The 15,787-nt window shown below is 57.5% G+C and overlaps 1 protein-coding gene across 1 annotated transcript in view; it reads left to right on the top strand.

Moving 5' to 3' along the window:
- Positions 1–8,007, top strand: part of MDGA1 (MAM domain containing glycosylphosphatidylinositol anchor 1) — a 32,912-nt gene extending 24,905 nt beyond the window's left edge. Inside the window, 5 exon segments of the mRNA XM_027771886.1 lie at positions 940–1,092; positions 1,421–1,555; positions 6,273–6,403; positions 6,610–6,718; positions 7,609–8,007. Coding sequence (XP_027627687.1) covers positions 940–1,092; positions 1,421–1,555; positions 6,273–6,403; positions 6,610–6,718; positions 7,609–7,700 — 620 coding nt within the window. The 3' untranslated portion in view covers positions 7,701–8,007.
- Positions 8,008–15,787: the final 7,780 nt, after the last annotated feature.

Consider the following 15,787-nt stretch of genomic DNA (forward strand, 5'->3'; position numbering starts at 1 on the left):
GCTCTCCCAGTGGGAGGAAGAGACCTCCAGAGATACCCAGAGAGAAAGATAACTGCTCTCTGTGTTTCCATGAGGCAGTGGCCAGCAGCTAGAAGGAGGAGCAGGACTGGGCTGCAGATATTTGCATCCAGAATCTATTCCTGGTCTTAAAGGTTGGGCAGAGCATGGGGAGGAAGTAGGAGTAGGGATGGGAGTGGTTGGGATTCACTGTCCCCATAGGAAACAAGGAGAGGCCAGGCTAACCCAGGCTCCCTGTCCCCTGAGGCAGGGGTCCTTAATCTGTGATCCCTGGCCCTCCAAAGGGTGTATAGAATTGAGGAGTCTATGAACCCCTAAAGCCATACGACTACGTATTTCCTCTGACTTCTAGCAGAAATGTATACCCCCATCAGTGAGGAACGCAGGCAGCAAACCATGCTGGCAGAGCCTGTGTCTGTGACTTTGTCACCAGCTGATACGCGGCCTCATCACGTCACCTTGTAGCTGGTGCAGACCTCCCTAAACATCATTGATATCCATTAGTGTTTCAGAACTCCAGGAGTTATTACACCTAACACCAGATCTGGTGATTTAATTAGGTAATATTGAAGCCCACTTGTTATTATATAACAAATTAAAAATATTTTGACAACTGTATTTCAATATAATTGATTTTCTTTGTAATCCTGTGTGTTTCATTTTATGCATCTACAATCCTTACTCTGAGATGGTGTCCTTGGGTTTCACTAGGTGCCAGAGCATCTGTGGCACACACAAAGAGGTTAAGAAATCTCTGGGAATAGACTTTTCATGGACCTATTGCCTGGACACCCTGGAAAACGTGTCCATTGTCTGGATGATCGGGCGCTGCCTCAGGGGAGGGGAGGAGGGAGTGCGAGGCTGGCCAGGAGGGGCTGAGGGGGCTGACCCTCTGTCTCACCCTCCTCCCCAACCCTTCAGATAACACCTGCCACTTCGAGGATGAGAAGATATGTGGGTACACCCAGGACCTGACAGACAACTTCGACTGGACGCGGCAGAACGCCCTCACCCAGAACCCCAAGCGCTCCCCCAACACTGGTCCCCCCACTGACATCAGTGGCACCCCTGAGGGTGAGGACATGGCCCGCTGTTAGGAGTGGAAGACTGCTTCAGGGAGGGGTCTAGGCCCTACCGCGGGGAGCCCTGGTCTGAGGGGAGACAGGGTCTGTCCCCAGGGAGCTCCCATGTATGGGGAGCCCTGGCCCCACTCTGATAGGGAACCCAGAAGAGAAATTGCAGTAAGGCTAGGAACAGGTGGGTGCTCGAGCACCCTGTGCTGAGGGGCAGGGAGGGTGCTGGGACCGCTGGCTTCAGGCGGCTGGAGGTGAGCTAGAGGGAAGCAGAGGGATGAGCTGTGTGGGCTGAGGAGGAGCCTGTAGGTGCATCTCCCCCTCCCCAGGCTACTACATGTTCATCGAAACATCGAGGCCCCGGGAGCTGGGAGACCGGGCACGGCTGGTGAGCCCCCTCTACAACGCCAGCGCCAAGTTCTACTGCGTCTCCTTCTTCTACCACATGTATGGGAAGCACATCGGTGAGTCAGACTGAGCGCGTGCGAGGAGGCAGATGGTGTCCCCAAGAGCCACCAAGCTCCCAACTTGGCCAGGTCCCAAGTCCGGGAAGGGGTAAGGGCAAGGGGGAGAGCTCAAAAGCCAGCTTCCCTCCTGAGTCTGCAAACACAAAGGCGCCGGCAAAGCGACTTCAAGTCGTGGAGGGGCAGAAAGAGAGGCTGAGTGCCTGCCAGGTGCCAGCCGATGGCCTGGGCGCTCTGCATCCCTGGTCACGCTGTCCTCACAACCACCAGGTGACAGAGGTGTTACCATACAGCTCAGAGAGGTTAAGCCTTTGCCCAGGACCACACGGCAGCCCAATTCTGTCTGACTTCCTCAAGGGGGGAGCGTGCTGTTCTGCGAGCGGGGAATTGAATGAATGAATGAATTCTCTGCCTCCTAATGTGGGAGTGGGCTTCAGGATACCCTTTGGGAAGAGATGGTGCTGGCCTGAGTGTCCCATTAATCCCTGAACTCGTCAGCTCAGCCCTTACTTCAGCGCTCCCACTCCAGCGCTGCTCTAGGTATCAGGCGTTGCAGGGGCCGGTGGGTGGGCACTTCAGCGCTCCCACTCCAGCGCTGCTCCAGGTATCAGGCGTTGCAGGGGCCGGTGGGCGGGTTCCCACCCTCTGCAGTCAGTGGGAGAGGCAGACGTTAACCGGCTAACCGCACCAGGTGGGGGTGAGTGACCTCCGCGGCAGACTCTGGGGCATGATGGAAGACTGCTGAGGAAGTGACAGCGTCTCAGAAATTGCTTTAATCGTCTGCTTATTGGAGGGAAGGATAATGTTTCACGAGGCTCAAGGTGTATCAAAGAGTGTGTAATCAAAGTGTCCCTCCTGTCCATCTGCCACCATCTGGCCCTACCCAGAGGTAATCCGGTGACTAGATTTGGGGTGATTTTCCAGAGCGCCTCCATTCGCATAGCAACCAGGAGTGCAGGTCCACAGAGCCTGCCACGTAGGTGCTCAGTGTGGCCAGTCGGCAAACGGTGGGCGGATGAATGATGGGGCGTTTGCCCTTGATGGGCCTGGAAGTAACTGTGTGTGAGTGTGTGTGTGTGCGTGAGTGTGAGTGTGTGTTCTGTTCCCCCCGTTTTCACACACGTTATTCTGTGCTTTCTTTCCCCTCTGAGTCGTCTGTCACCTGGCAGTCACTCCTTAGCCCATGAGAAACTCTCTCATTGTTTTCCTCAGCTGCGTGGTGCAGGGGTGACGTTCAGCGAGCGTAGACCTGAGGCCCTCATGACATCTCCTCAGCTGGGGGTCAGGCTAAACCAATGACCTAGAATGGGGTGGGGGGGAGCCTCTGCGGCCACTGGGGCCCGCAAGCCATCCGCACCGACCGGTTCACCCATGGCCAGGTCTGGACTTCCTGAGAGCTTGGTAGGGAGGCCAGTGAGCAAGACGGCCCTGCCCTGCCCCGCCCCGCCCTGCCCTGCCCTGCCCAGCTAGGGTAACATCCGTTCTAGTTTCCTCCAGTTTTGCCCCTGAACCCTCTCAGTCTCAGGGCCGCTATCTCCAGCTCGGGAGGGCACTGGGGACCCTGCAGTAAAGAAAGGCAGGTTGGGTTCCGTAAAGGCTTGGGGGATCAGGCCTTAGGAACCAGGAGAGAGGGCCCGAGGGAACAGTATGTGTGACGGCTCCCACTCCAGATGGCCCAGAGGGTACCACTAACATCCCGCAGCCAAAGCGTCAGGACACAGATTTAGGTTCGACTTAAGGAGCCCCTTAACAGGAGGTCTGCCCAGCCACGCAGGGGGCTGTCTTCGGGAGCTGGTGAGCATCCTGTCCCCATACAGGAGGACTGTCCAGCAAGGACGCTGAGAAGGGGGCCCTGTCCCAGATCGTGTACGCCTCACTCAGCCCCTGCCAGAGGCTTCCCATCACCATCTTCTCCAGGCCTGTCATTCCTGACCTGGCCCTGCCTGCTTCTCTCACCTGATCTGTTGCCACTGTCTCCCTGGCACCCACCCAGATCCAGCTTTTATTCCCAGGCAGAGACCTGCTTAGAAGCCTTTGGCCATGGTGCTCCCTCAACTGGGAACAGTCTTCCCTCCCTCCATTCAGGACTCTCAGAGTGCCCTGACCACCTCTCCTGAAGTAGCCCCTGTCCTTTCCTCTGCATTATTTATTATTTTTTTATTTTATAATGCTTACCACCCATAGAACACAAGCTCCTCGAGGGCAGGGGTCTTTGTCTTGCCCTAGTGCCTGGAACAGAGCTGGCACGTAGTGGTGCTCAGTTAAGTGAACAATGGTGGATGAATGAGTGAATGGGCATTTGGACTTGATGAGCCCTGAAGTCATCTCCAGCCCTGAGAGTCTATGAAACCCCTTGATACCACTCATGGAAAGGTCTTTGTTCAGCATTTCATTATTCAGAGCTGATACAAACTGGACCCAGAGCTTCCTTCAAGGAGTGAGGGAGACGCTGTGAATCCCGGCAGCTGCTACACTGCAGAGCGGAGAGTGGTCCGGGAGCGGGGGCTGCAGTGCAAGGCCTCCCAGTTCACAGGAAGGAGAGAGGACTCTCTGCTCAAGCTAGGGAGACTTGCTGGAGGGGGGACATTTCCGAGGCCTTGATGAAGGGCGAGGATTTGGCCGGAGCTTGGTAGGGGAAGGCATGTCAAGCAGAGGGAGCAGCCGGCAGAAGCCCAGAGGCTGGAAAGCTGGCGTGTGCCCGAGCACAGTGTGGTTCTGCTTGTCTTCGGAGGCGGCCAAGCTGGGGAGGAATGTAGCAAGCAGGCCCGCTCCTGAGGCAGGGTGATGTTTCTGGCTGGCCCCTGTGAAGGAATGTCAGGAAGCCCCGAGCAGGGAGGACCTTGGAGCTGATTGGGTAAGGGGCAAGGAGGCAGAAAGTGGGGTTTTGTTTGAGCAGGGAAAAAAGCAGGCTTCCCTTTCAGGGTCCTGAGGGTAGAGGAAGAAATGGTGAGGATTGAGACTGGAGCCCAGGAGCATAGGGACACGGGAAAACTCTAGGAAGCGAGGAGAGCGGTCCCTTTGGGGCTGGAAAGACCTGCACACAGTGGGGCTTGGGCACTGCCAAAGCCGGGGCAGGCCCCTCGTGTTCCCTGAGTGCCAGGCGTGGCTTCTAGGGGCCCATCTCCCGTCAGTCGGGGCTCTGCATGCCTGGCACCTGTGGCGTGCTCCTCCAGCCTAGCTCTACTGCTGGGGAAGGGCTGTTTCTTGCCATCTTGGTCCCCTCTCTCCTCCCCACCAACCCTGCCTGGCAGCTCTAGGCACCAGCTGGCCCCAGACCTTGTGTCTCGCTGGCTCCCCTTGGTCCAAGCCAAGTCGTTTCATCCCAGGCAGGTAACATTTGGTGCCCTCCCGCACGAGGGGGTCTGTCTATCTGGTGTCACAGATGGTGTGGCTTTGAGTGTGGGCCGTGCCATGGAAATGCCAGCCACCAGACACCATGAAAGATCGACCTCCTTTCCTCTGAGCCAGCACGTTCATGACACTGCAGGCTCGCTGTGGGCTGCAAGAGACAGGGAGGGCGCACTGACACCACCCGAGCCCCCTGAGAGCTCCCGCGACACCCTCCTCTTTTCTCTTTTTTTTTTTAAGAGTTTTTTTTTTTTTCTATAGGGAGTATGCACTCGCCAGACAGAGAGAGACATAGAGACAGAAAGCGAGAAATCACCCCCCGGGGGGATGGCCATACCGCAGTCCCTTCTCCTCCATTCTCCTCTCGGGATCTTGGGCACGCACGCACATGCGCCCGGCGTTGAGTTTTAAGCCACCGGGTCCGGGACGCAAACTGTGGTCGACTACGTGGGAGTCCAGCGACATAGCCATTACACCAACTGCAGGTCCCCTATGCCCTCCTTCTCTTCTGTCACCACTCAGCACCCCAGAATCCCAGGCTCCTGTGTCTGTGGGCAAATGGGCTCAGCACCCCCAGCCTACCTCCTCCAAAATCTCCTACTGCTTTCCCACAGCCGGGGAGCCCGTGTTCTAATATCCTATAGCAACTCTTGTCTTTGTGTTTAGCTTTGTTTTAAGCATCTGTGTTAAAGAAATCCTGGATTTGAAGGGCTAGCTTTATTTACCATATGGAAAATAATTTTTTTTAAGGGAGATTTTTGCTATAGGGTGCATGCACTCGCCAGAGACACAGAAAGAGAAAGTGAGGAATCACCTCCCGGGGGAATGGCCACACCACAATCCCTTCTACTCCATTCTCCTCTCGGGATTTTGGGGATGCACGCACACATGCCCAGCATGAGTTTAGGTCTGGAACTTGAACTCCAGTTGACCATGTGGGAGTCCAGCACCTTAACCACTACACTACTGCTGGCCCGAAAATAATAAAAAATGCACAGTTTCTTCCTCCGCCCCTGGAAACCGTGTACTGTCAGGGGTACGCACTGTGCTTGGTGGGAATCCTGCTCTGGGTTCAAAATGCCCACTGCCCTGAGGCTGCTCCCTGTCTGGAGAGTGGTGTGTGTGTGTGTGCTCCTGGGTGGGGATTAGCTGATGAGTAGAGAAGGGAAGAAATGAAAGAGAATGTGGGGGTCATCCGGAAGGGCTGCAGCCCCGCTGCTCCCGTCTTTCCCACGTTGGTGTCCCCTGCTGTGACGGGACACTGAACCCATCTGGGGTGCTGTGGGCAGTGGCGGGGGAGGACTCGGTGAATGGGGAGAGTTAAGGAGCCCGTCCATCCCCACTTCCCCTCTCTTCTCACTCGCCACAGGCTCCCTCAACCTCCTGGTGCGGTCCCGGAACAAAGGGGCCCTGGACACACATGCCTGGTCCCTCAGCGGCAATAAGGGCAACGTGTGGCAGCAGGCCCACGTACCCATCAACCCCAGCGGGCCCTTCCAGGTGAGCGTGCTGGGTGCCGGGCTCCTCTGGGCTGGGGATGGCAGTGGCCAGGAAACACGCAGGAAGCCCAGTGTCTGCTCCTGGGGGCGAGGGGAAGCAGGCAGGGTAGGCCGGACTTCCGGGGAGGTTGGGGGGAGGGAAAGGGGCATCGCTGTGCCTGGCAGAACCTCCCCAACCCTACTCCCTGCTCTCTGACCCCACCCCAGATTATTTTTGAGGGGGTTCGAGGCTCAGGCTACCTGGGGGATATTGCCATAGATGACGTCACCCTGAAGAAGGGAGAGTGTCCCCGGAAGCAGATGGATCCCAATAAAGGTGCAAGATGGGGAGGGGGTGGGGACCGTGGGGGAGGGCGTCTCTGTTAAGGGGGAGGGCGTTTGTGTCTGAACAGGTCAGAATGCCCGAGAAGGGAATCGTGTGTCTGTGAACGCGTGCCCACTGTTGCCCACCTCCAACTCAGGCCAGGGGGCATCTCTAAGACAAGGAGAAGCCCCAGGCTCTGCCCTCCATGTGCACTAAGTTACTTACGGTATCAAAGTGCCCCCTGTAGGGACCAGCAGTTGGTGTAATAGCTACCTCGCTGGACTCCCATGTAGTCAACCATAGTTTGAGTCCCGGACCCGGTGGCTTAAACTCATGCCAGGCGCGTGTGCGTGCGTGCCCAAGATCCCAAGAGGAGAGTGGAAGAGAAGGGATTGCGGCGTGGCCATGCCCCCTGGGGGGTGATTTCTCGTTTTCTGTCTCTCTGTCTCTCTCTGTCTTTCTGGCGAGCACAGGCGCCCTATAGCAAAACCTCTCCAAAAAAAAAAAAAGAATTCCAAAGTGGCCCCTCTGTGTACCCGTGTCTCCAGGTGTGAACATGTTCCTGGGAGGTGTTTCCAGTAGCACGGCTCCAGTTTACTGAGCAATGACTAAATACCGTATATGTGGGTTTCATTTACATGAAACTGACATTCTCTGGGGTAGCTCATACTGTTAGACCCGTTTTACAGATAGGGAAACTGAGGCCCAGCAGGCTGAGTCAACTCCTACAACCACACCACCACATGCGTGTGCTTACAGGAACATATGAGCATTCAAGACAGTGCCCATCCCCCCAAGAGATGGAGCAGGAAAACAAGACTCTCCCTTGGCCAACCTGGAGCTCCTGCCACTGCCAGAACTGACCGGGCACCTGGCCTGTCTCCTCTTTCTTTCCCCTCCAGTGGTGGTGATGCCGGGCAGTGGAGCCCCCCGCCAGCCCAGCCTGTGGCTCTGGGGGCCTGTGGCCGTCTTCCTCTTGGCATTGCAGAGATGATGAGAGCTGCCTGGCCCCCACCCCGCCCCCGGCACACCAAAGTGTCCACATCGTACCAAAGACTGACCCCCGCCAGCTGGGGTGCCCAGGGGCAGGGCCGGCCTGCCAGGGAGGGGTCCTACGCTGGCTTCGAGGATGAGCAGAGAACAAGGACAGAGGCCTGGCACTGAGGCCCTGGAGACGGTTGTTCGACACACGCACACACACACACTCACTCTCACAGAGATATATTAAAGCACAAGTTTCTATCTGACCTGCCAGCACCTTCTTTACTGCGGAGACAGGGGACTTGCCTGAATGGCGTCCGCCACCCCAGGGACCTCGGCACGACAGGCCTGTCCTGGCTGCACTTGGGGTGTGTTTTCACCTTCCCCCGTCCTCTAATTGAAGGCCGAACTCCAGCCCTGTGGCTGTGCAGAAGGGAGACCTCCCTTCATTGAACTCTGGGACTCCCTGGGGTGGGGGAGGCCAGGTGGGACTTTGTGAGCTCCGTGATTGTCCCCTGTCCAGGGGGTGACAAGGAAGGCAGGACCTGCTGCAGATAACTCTGTCCCCAGAAGGAGAGCTGGTTGTGGAGACCCCAGCTCACCCCGGTGGCCTGGCCAGATTCTGGGACATCATATTCCCCCTCTTCACTGACCGCCTTTGAAGGGACCCACTGTAGGATCTTGGGCCTGGGCAGTTTGAAGAATGAAACCTTCCCCAACCAACCCCACCCACCACCCACCCACCCCTCCCCCACAAGCAGCTGGACTCCTGAGAGCACCGTCCCACCCTAACCTCAGCCCCCAGCTGGGTCTTGGAGGAGCTCGGACAGTGGTGGCCACGCAATTTTCTGGGGTGAGGATTGATTCTGAGAGGGCAGAGGAGAAGTCCTGCTTCTGTGGCTTTTATGCCCCCACCTAGGGCACCGAACTGGGAGTGGAGCCCTCATTCCTTATACCATGGCATGGAAGGGTGCCTTGGGCAGGAGTGGGTGCATGGAGGCCAGGGCACCATCTAGCTGGCGGGCCCCTTCCCTACCCAGAGTCAGTGCAGGAAAGAGCTTTATAGAGCTGGGGTTGCCTTCCCCAACCAACCCCACCCACCACCCACCCACCCCTCCCCCACAAGCAGCTGGACTCCTGAGAGCACCGTCCCACCCTAACCTCAGCCCCCAGCTGGGTCTTGGAGGAGCTCGGACAGTGGTGGCCACGCAATTTTCTGGGGTGAGGATTGATTCTGAGAGGGCAGAGGAGAAGTCCTGCTTCTGTGGCTTTTATGCCCCCACCTAGGGCACCGAACTGGGAGTGGAGCCCTCATTCCTTATACCATGGCATGGAAGGGTGCCTTGGGCAGGAGTGGGTGCATGGAGGCCAGGGCACCATCTAGCTGGCGGGCCCCTTCCCTACCCAGAGTCAGTGCAGGAAAGAGCTTTATAGAGCTGGGGTTGGCAGACAGGGGCAGCTGCCGGTCCCTGTGATCCCGGGAACCGAGGCTCATGGCCTGAGCTGTGGAAGGGTTCCCTGCCCTTGGGTCTTGGGTTAGGAGCCTGAGATCAACGTGTAGAGCTAGATCTCTTCTCAGCCTCGCCCTGTGCCAGCATGCCCCCACCCAGCAGCCGTCCATGGGAGAGAAGAGGCCCAGCGCCTTCAGGATGAGTCTTGATGCATACGTACGTGTGGTCCTATGTCTGTGTCTGTGTGCATGTGTGTGCACGTGTGTGTTCATCTGTGTCTGCACTACTGCAGATACATACCTTGGCAGGAGTGTGTGCAAATATGCTTCTGTGTGTGCGATTACGCGTGTGTGAGGCTGGGTCTGAGAGTGCCCGTATACCTCCGTCTTCGTGAGTGACGTGTCTGCGGATCGTGGGCAAACGGATGGCCTCCAGCCCTTGGCAGTATTTTCAAGCTGCCTGCATGGCCTGAAACGCCCCTTTCACCCCCTGTGATGACAGAGAGCTTTCAGATGACTCTATTGTGGTTGAACGCAAGCACCTTCAGCGGGAGGTGTCACAAGGCCCCTCCTGGAGCATTCAGTAGGGACAGCTGCAGAGAAGAGACCTGGAACTCGGGCAGCCCCGCAGCGCCAGGAGGCAGGCGGGGACCCAAGGCAAAGGCTGCCCACTCCCCGCTCTGCCAGGCCTGCGTTATCATCACCGACAGCTGGTGGGTGGTCGGGCCAGGCTGCCGCGGGGCCTCCCGACACCTGACCGGCGTGGCTGTCTTCCTGGCCCAGCCAAAGCCTCTGTGGGAAGTGAGTTGTTCCAGGCTCCCAGCACAGGCCTCCATCATGTCTGCCGGGTCTCGTTCCTTAATGGTCCCATCTGTGCAGAGACCAGCGCCCAGTGGACTGTGAGCTCCTCCTGTGCCCTCCCAGCCCCTCTCTCCCAGCCCATGCCTGCCACGGCGCGTCTGGTCTGGAGACCACGCTGCAGGCTTGGCCCGTGGAGTGGAGTCTGTGAGTCAGCAGGGCCCAGCCTGGCTGCAGGATAGGGCCACCAGAGGGTATTTGAAAAGTGCCAGTGCTTGGGTCCTACCTCAGAGGTGCTGATGTCATTGCACCGGCGTGCAGCCTGGCATCAGAAATGTCGAAAAGCCCCTCGGGACAACTCGAGAGTGGAAACCACCGGCCTGTCACGACAGCTGCTTCCTCTGCGTGTGCAATTACGTGTGTATGAGGCTGGGTCTGAGGCTGGAGTAGATGCGGCGTGCCAGAGGGGCAGCCTGGGCGCTTCTTCCTGGGGCTCTCATGGTGCCAAATGCCTGCTTCCCTCAGGTGGTCTTAGATACAGCGCTCCCTCGCCCAGCCCCTCTGTGCCGGGCTTGTGTCGCTCGTTCAGCTGACACAGAAACTGCTCAGTGCGTGTTGGCCGGGCCGTATGGCACCCCTGTGGCCCCCGAGGTCCTGGTATGTTCGGGAGAGGACACGGTCACGTGGACAGAAATGCAGGTGGGAAGTGGCAGGAGGCTGCAGGGGGCCTCGGTGGGAGAGGGTGAGGGCTGCCCTGCCCTGAGGGTGTCTTGGTTTAGGATTAATGAAGCCGTCTGCTGCGCCTCCGAGATCCTCCGTGGGAATGAGTGAGGGTGATGACTGTGTGCCGGCGTGCCTGCAGGAGGTGCGGGTGTCAGAGTGTGAGTGCGAGGTGTGTGTGCGCGTGCGCAGTGGGCCTGCAGGGAATGAGCTGTCTTTGTGTATTCCTGGGGGTGCGCGTGTCTGTCTGTGTTGGTGTGTCTGTGTCAGTGTCACTTACGCTGGGTATGTCTGTGTGCCAGAGTGTGTCAGCGTGTGTTGAGGGGTGGCCCACGAAGACCCCCAGCCCAGGGGAGACCAGGCTGGCTGGATCCAGTGCGTCTCCCCAGTGGCAGCCTCACCCTCTGGGTCAGGGTGACCGAAGCATTTTGTGGCCTTAATGAATGGGAGTCCAGGGTCAGCCCTCAGGATGTGGGGTCCTTCTGCCCCCGTCCCCTCCAGGTTGGCGTCTGGGGAAGGGACTCCTGTGTCCAGGTGCTGCACAGCAGGTGATGAGGAGTCCCAGCTGGGCCGTCCCACCCGAGACCACAGACAGACCCCAAGGGGTGCTGAGCTATGCCTGAAGGCCAGGCCCTCTTCTCCCCACTGGGTCCTCCTGGGATGAGCCCAACACCTCCTTCCCATTCACCCTCCTTTCCCTGTGCTTTGCAAAAGTCCCGGGTGGGCCTCAGAAGTCGAAACCCCTCATGGAGCAAACAGGGAAGCTGAAGCCCAGAGTGGGGAAGGGACAGCCAGTCTGGGCAGAGCCATCCTTGGCGGGCAGGTGCTACAGCCACGAGGTGTCACCGGCCACCGCTCCTGAGGTCTCCCGCTGGATAGCGGAGACCGATCTCAGAGGGCTGGGGGAGAGGCTGCCGATGCTTCTGGGCCCCGGCCCTAGGACAGGTACTGTCTCTGTCGCAAGTTCTGGCCTTTCATCCGAAGTCAGAGACCCTCTGCCACAGGGCAGGCCTGGGCACCACACAGAGGCTGCCACCCCACCCCGGCTGTAGCTTCTGCTCCTCCCCCTGGAGCTAGATAGAAGCAACTTTTGCTTCCCTCCCCTCCTCCGTCCTCCCCTCTGTCTTCACAAGATCCCGGGCTAGCAATGCAGGTCAACATGTCCTCATGATGCTTCTGGGCCCCAGCCCTAGGACAGGTACTGTCTCTGTCGCAAGTTCTGGCCTTTCATCCGAAGTCAGAGACCCTCTGCCACAGGGCAGGCCTGGGCACCACACAGAGGCTGCCACCCCACCCCGGCTGTAGCTTCTGCTCCTCCCCCTGGAGCTAGATAGAAGCAACTTTTGCTTCCCTCCCCTCCTCCGTCCTCCCCTCTGTCTTCACAAGATCCCGGGCTAGCAATGCAGGTCAACATGTCCTCATGTTCTCATCCTCATCCTCTGATGTCCCTTTGAACACTGAGAGGGCTGAGAGTGAAGGGGCAGAATCATGTTTTCTTCTCCCCAGACAGCTCGAGAAAGCTGAGGTGGGTATTTTTAGGGCCTGTCCCTGGGAGTGGGTTGGGTGAGCCTGCTCTGGCTACAGTGCACCTGTAGGGCCACTGGTGGAGGTCAGGCTGTGGGCGAGGGGAGCCCTTCCTGTTTCCAAAGGCAGGGGAGCATCCTTCCTGTTGAGTCAGTGCTGTGGTGTGTGTGTGTGTGTGTGTGTGTGCGTGCGCATGTGGTGAGAGTGTGGGCAGAAGGACCAATCTTTCCTGGGGATCCCCTGATCTTTAGAGACCACCTAATCCAGGGCCCCGTTGTACAGGTGAGAAGGCTGAGGTCCAGAGTCGTGGCATCTGCCCGCCCACCCGCTCCCTCAGGTGGAGCATTCATTTCCCAGGGGCCACGCTAGGAACGCCCTTCCCCTGAGCTCCTCCCCACCCTTCTCACTGCCCACGACTCTGCTGGCTGCTCTGCACCTGTGGGCAGTCTCTGGGCATCCTTCCTGCCCCTGGGAGGCCAGTTCGCCATGGCCTTTGCCCTCAGTCCAGGAGAAGCGGTGGGGAAGGAAGGGACTGCTCCCACCCTGAGGCCTCGAAGACTCGGGAGGAAAGCCAGAACCCCTCACGCCCAGGCCCTCCTGTCTGACCATCCCAGCCCACCCCACCACCACGGTAAAAGCACAACAGGAGACCCTTTGTTAACGGGTGAGATGTATCGGGGTTGTTTTTTTAGTCACACAACCCCATCCTCACCCCTTTGCCTTGCTCTCTGTCTCCACTCCAGCCTCTGTTTCCCCATTTGTCCCTCTTTCACCGCCCGAAGCCCCCAATGTAACCTCTAGTTGCGGACGCGATTGTTTCAATCAATAAAGCTGCAGTGTTCTAGCACTCGGGGTCAGGCTGTGTGTGTGTGGGCTGGGCAGGTGGCCATGGGCAGACCTGGGGGGGGTGGTGCTGGGGGATTCCTCTCAGGTCCCTGAGGACATCCTCCTCTTCCACACCTGTCACTGTGGCCTGGACGGTAGGGACCTGCACCTTGGTCTGCTCCCCATTGAACTCGGCGTCCTCACACGTTTGTTTATTAAATAAAGACCAAGAAACACGGGCTTCATGGAAGCACCTGCGTAGTGGGTGGATGGACATTACGCTAGTAGTTACGCCGAGGATTATGGATACAGCCAGGGCTGTGAAGTGACATTGGTGCTGTGAAAGAAGGTGTTGGGAGCTTCAGGGAAGGCTTCTCTAAAGAAGAGACATTTAAGAGGGGCCTAAAGAATGATTGGAGGGCCGGCAGGTGGTGCAATGGTTAAGGCGCTGGACTCCCAGGTGGTCGACCACAGTTCAAGTCCTAGATCCAGTGGCGTGAAACTCACAGTGGGCATGTGTGCATGTGTGCCCAAAATCCCAAGAGGAGAATGAAGGAGAAGGGACTGAGGCATGGCCATTGCCCCTGGGGGGTGATTTTTCGCTTTCTGTCTCTCTGTCTCTCTAGTGAGCACATATGTACCCTATAGCAAAAATCTCTTTTAAAAAAATGATTAATCTTTTGAAACAGGGGAGTTTTCCAAGAAAAGGATCAGCACATGGAAAGACTTGAAAGGACAGAAGAAGGAGGGAGAAAGTTGGTGAGGGTGGCCGAAATGCTCTTCCCCTCTCAGCACCCTACCCCAGCACCCTCCAACGTGCTCAGAGTGGCTATCCTCATCATCTGCACTCGGGCCACATCCATCCCGCCCACACCCCACCTAGAGCTGTTTCCTTATCCATCACCAGCTAGTGCCCACTTGCACAAAAATCATTTTATGCCAGCTCTTCCTTTTATCCCAGACCTCTCAGAATTCTAGCGTTTCAGAGCTAGGAGGTCCTTAAAGGTCACTTGTTTCAACTGTCCGCGCCTCCGTGTTCCTTAGGAGAATAGGACTTGCTAAGGTCAGGGGAGCGGGAAGCAATGAGGGAAGATCACTCTGCTGTGAGTGTTCACAAAGTGGCCCCCAGTCGAGGGCACGGGTGTCACGCCATGAACCACGGGAGATCAGGCAAGTGGCAAGAAGAAAGCCTTTCATGTTCCTTGGTTACAGTGACTCGGGCAGGTAGAGCAGCTTGTTTCAAATCCAGTGTTCCAGATGGGGAAACTGAGGCTCAGAAGGGCGGCAAGACGGGGGCTCCCTACCATCGGCACTTTGTCGGCTCTCCGTTTGGATAGCGCCTTCCTGCCACACCTGGGGTATTTTTCCCAAGGGCTTGGGACTCACCACTCTGTAGGTTGGCTCTTTGGGTGCAAGAACAGAGACCCACTCAAGGTCACTCACGTACAAGAGTGTGACTTTAAGAATACGCGCGCCGAGGGGCACCCACACTCGGAAATCCGAGCAGGAATTGTAATGGGGTGACTGTCCTGAATCCGACGGGTCTTCTACACTTGACTCCAGCCAAAGGCTTGAGAAACAATTCCAGATGGGGATGCTGGGTTCAAGGACGCGCTAGGACAACCAGCCATAGACGTTTATGGCTCCTCTCCTGTGGCAGGATAAAGACGGCTGTAAATCCCTTGTTACTCTTCCTGAGGAGAGGCAGAATCCAATTTCCCAACTTCTCCTTCTGGGCTGGCCTTAGTGACTCGTCTGTCCCACAGAATGTCGCTAAGTCAAAATGCCTGGAAGCTCCAACAGACCTGTTGAGATGTTCTCTCTGGAAGCCCCGAGCCACCACGTAGAAGGCCAGCCCTCTTGAGGCCCCATGCTGGAGGGGCTCCGGTGGGTAATTGCGGCCGGGTCCAGCCTTCCAGTCGTCCCCACCAAGCCCTGAAAGCTGCGGGAGTCAAGCCCTCTTGGTCGCTTCTGCCAGCCCGCCCCCAGCTGAATATCTGTCGATGCCGTATGGAGGAATCGCCCGGCCGGCCTGAGCTCGGACTCTTGATCCACAGAGTCATGGGATCTAGAAAAACCATTGTTATTTTAAATCCCTTGGGTGGGGGTTATTCTGTTATGGTAGCGATAGACAAGCGCCCCGGCGTGATTCAGACGCCCCGCCAGCACCTGCTGCTTTTCGCTTCGTGGTTTCTCTCCTGACTCGTTCGTCTACTCCCTCATCACTTCAGCTTTCCAGACGTCATGACCTTCCCGGCTCCACCGCTCCCTCCAGACCATTCCGGGGCGGCTGCCAGCGCAGGCTGACTCAGCCTCTCTAGAGGACGGGCGGGCCCTCCGTTCTTTAGCCGGTCATGTATACATCGCCGGGAAGCTGCTGATTGGCTGCCCTTGACTGAAGCCTCGCCCTTCACCCAATCAGCTGGGTTGGAGGGAAGCCCGTGGTAGGAAAGTTTGGGGGGGGGGGGCTGGTGGGCACCATAAATGGATCTCCTTGGGGTTTCCCTCTTTTGCCTCTCCTATAGGGACCACCCGTCCCCAGGAACACACTTGTGTGGCGTGGGTACCTTGGAAGTCAGCCAGGTGACCCCATCCAGAGGCAGGTCCCAGTGTGAACTGTTCAGGTAGGTTAGGTAACCTACAGGAAGGGTCCCGTGTCACAACGACTCAGTTGTTTGTTGTTGTTGTTGTTGTTGTTGTTTTGGAGAGGTTTTTGTTATAGGGTGCATGCACTCACCAAAGAGAGAGAAAGAGACAGAGAGATAGAAAGCGAGAAATCACCC

The sequence above is a fragment of the Tupaia chinensis genome, unplaced genomic scaffold (assembly GCF_000334495.1).
Source record: "Tupaia chinensis unplaced genomic scaffold, TupChi_1.0 Scaffold000238_1, whole genome shotgun sequence".
Taxonomy (NCBI): Eukaryota; Metazoa; Chordata; class Mammalia; order Scandentia; family Tupaiidae; genus Tupaia; species Tupaia belangeri.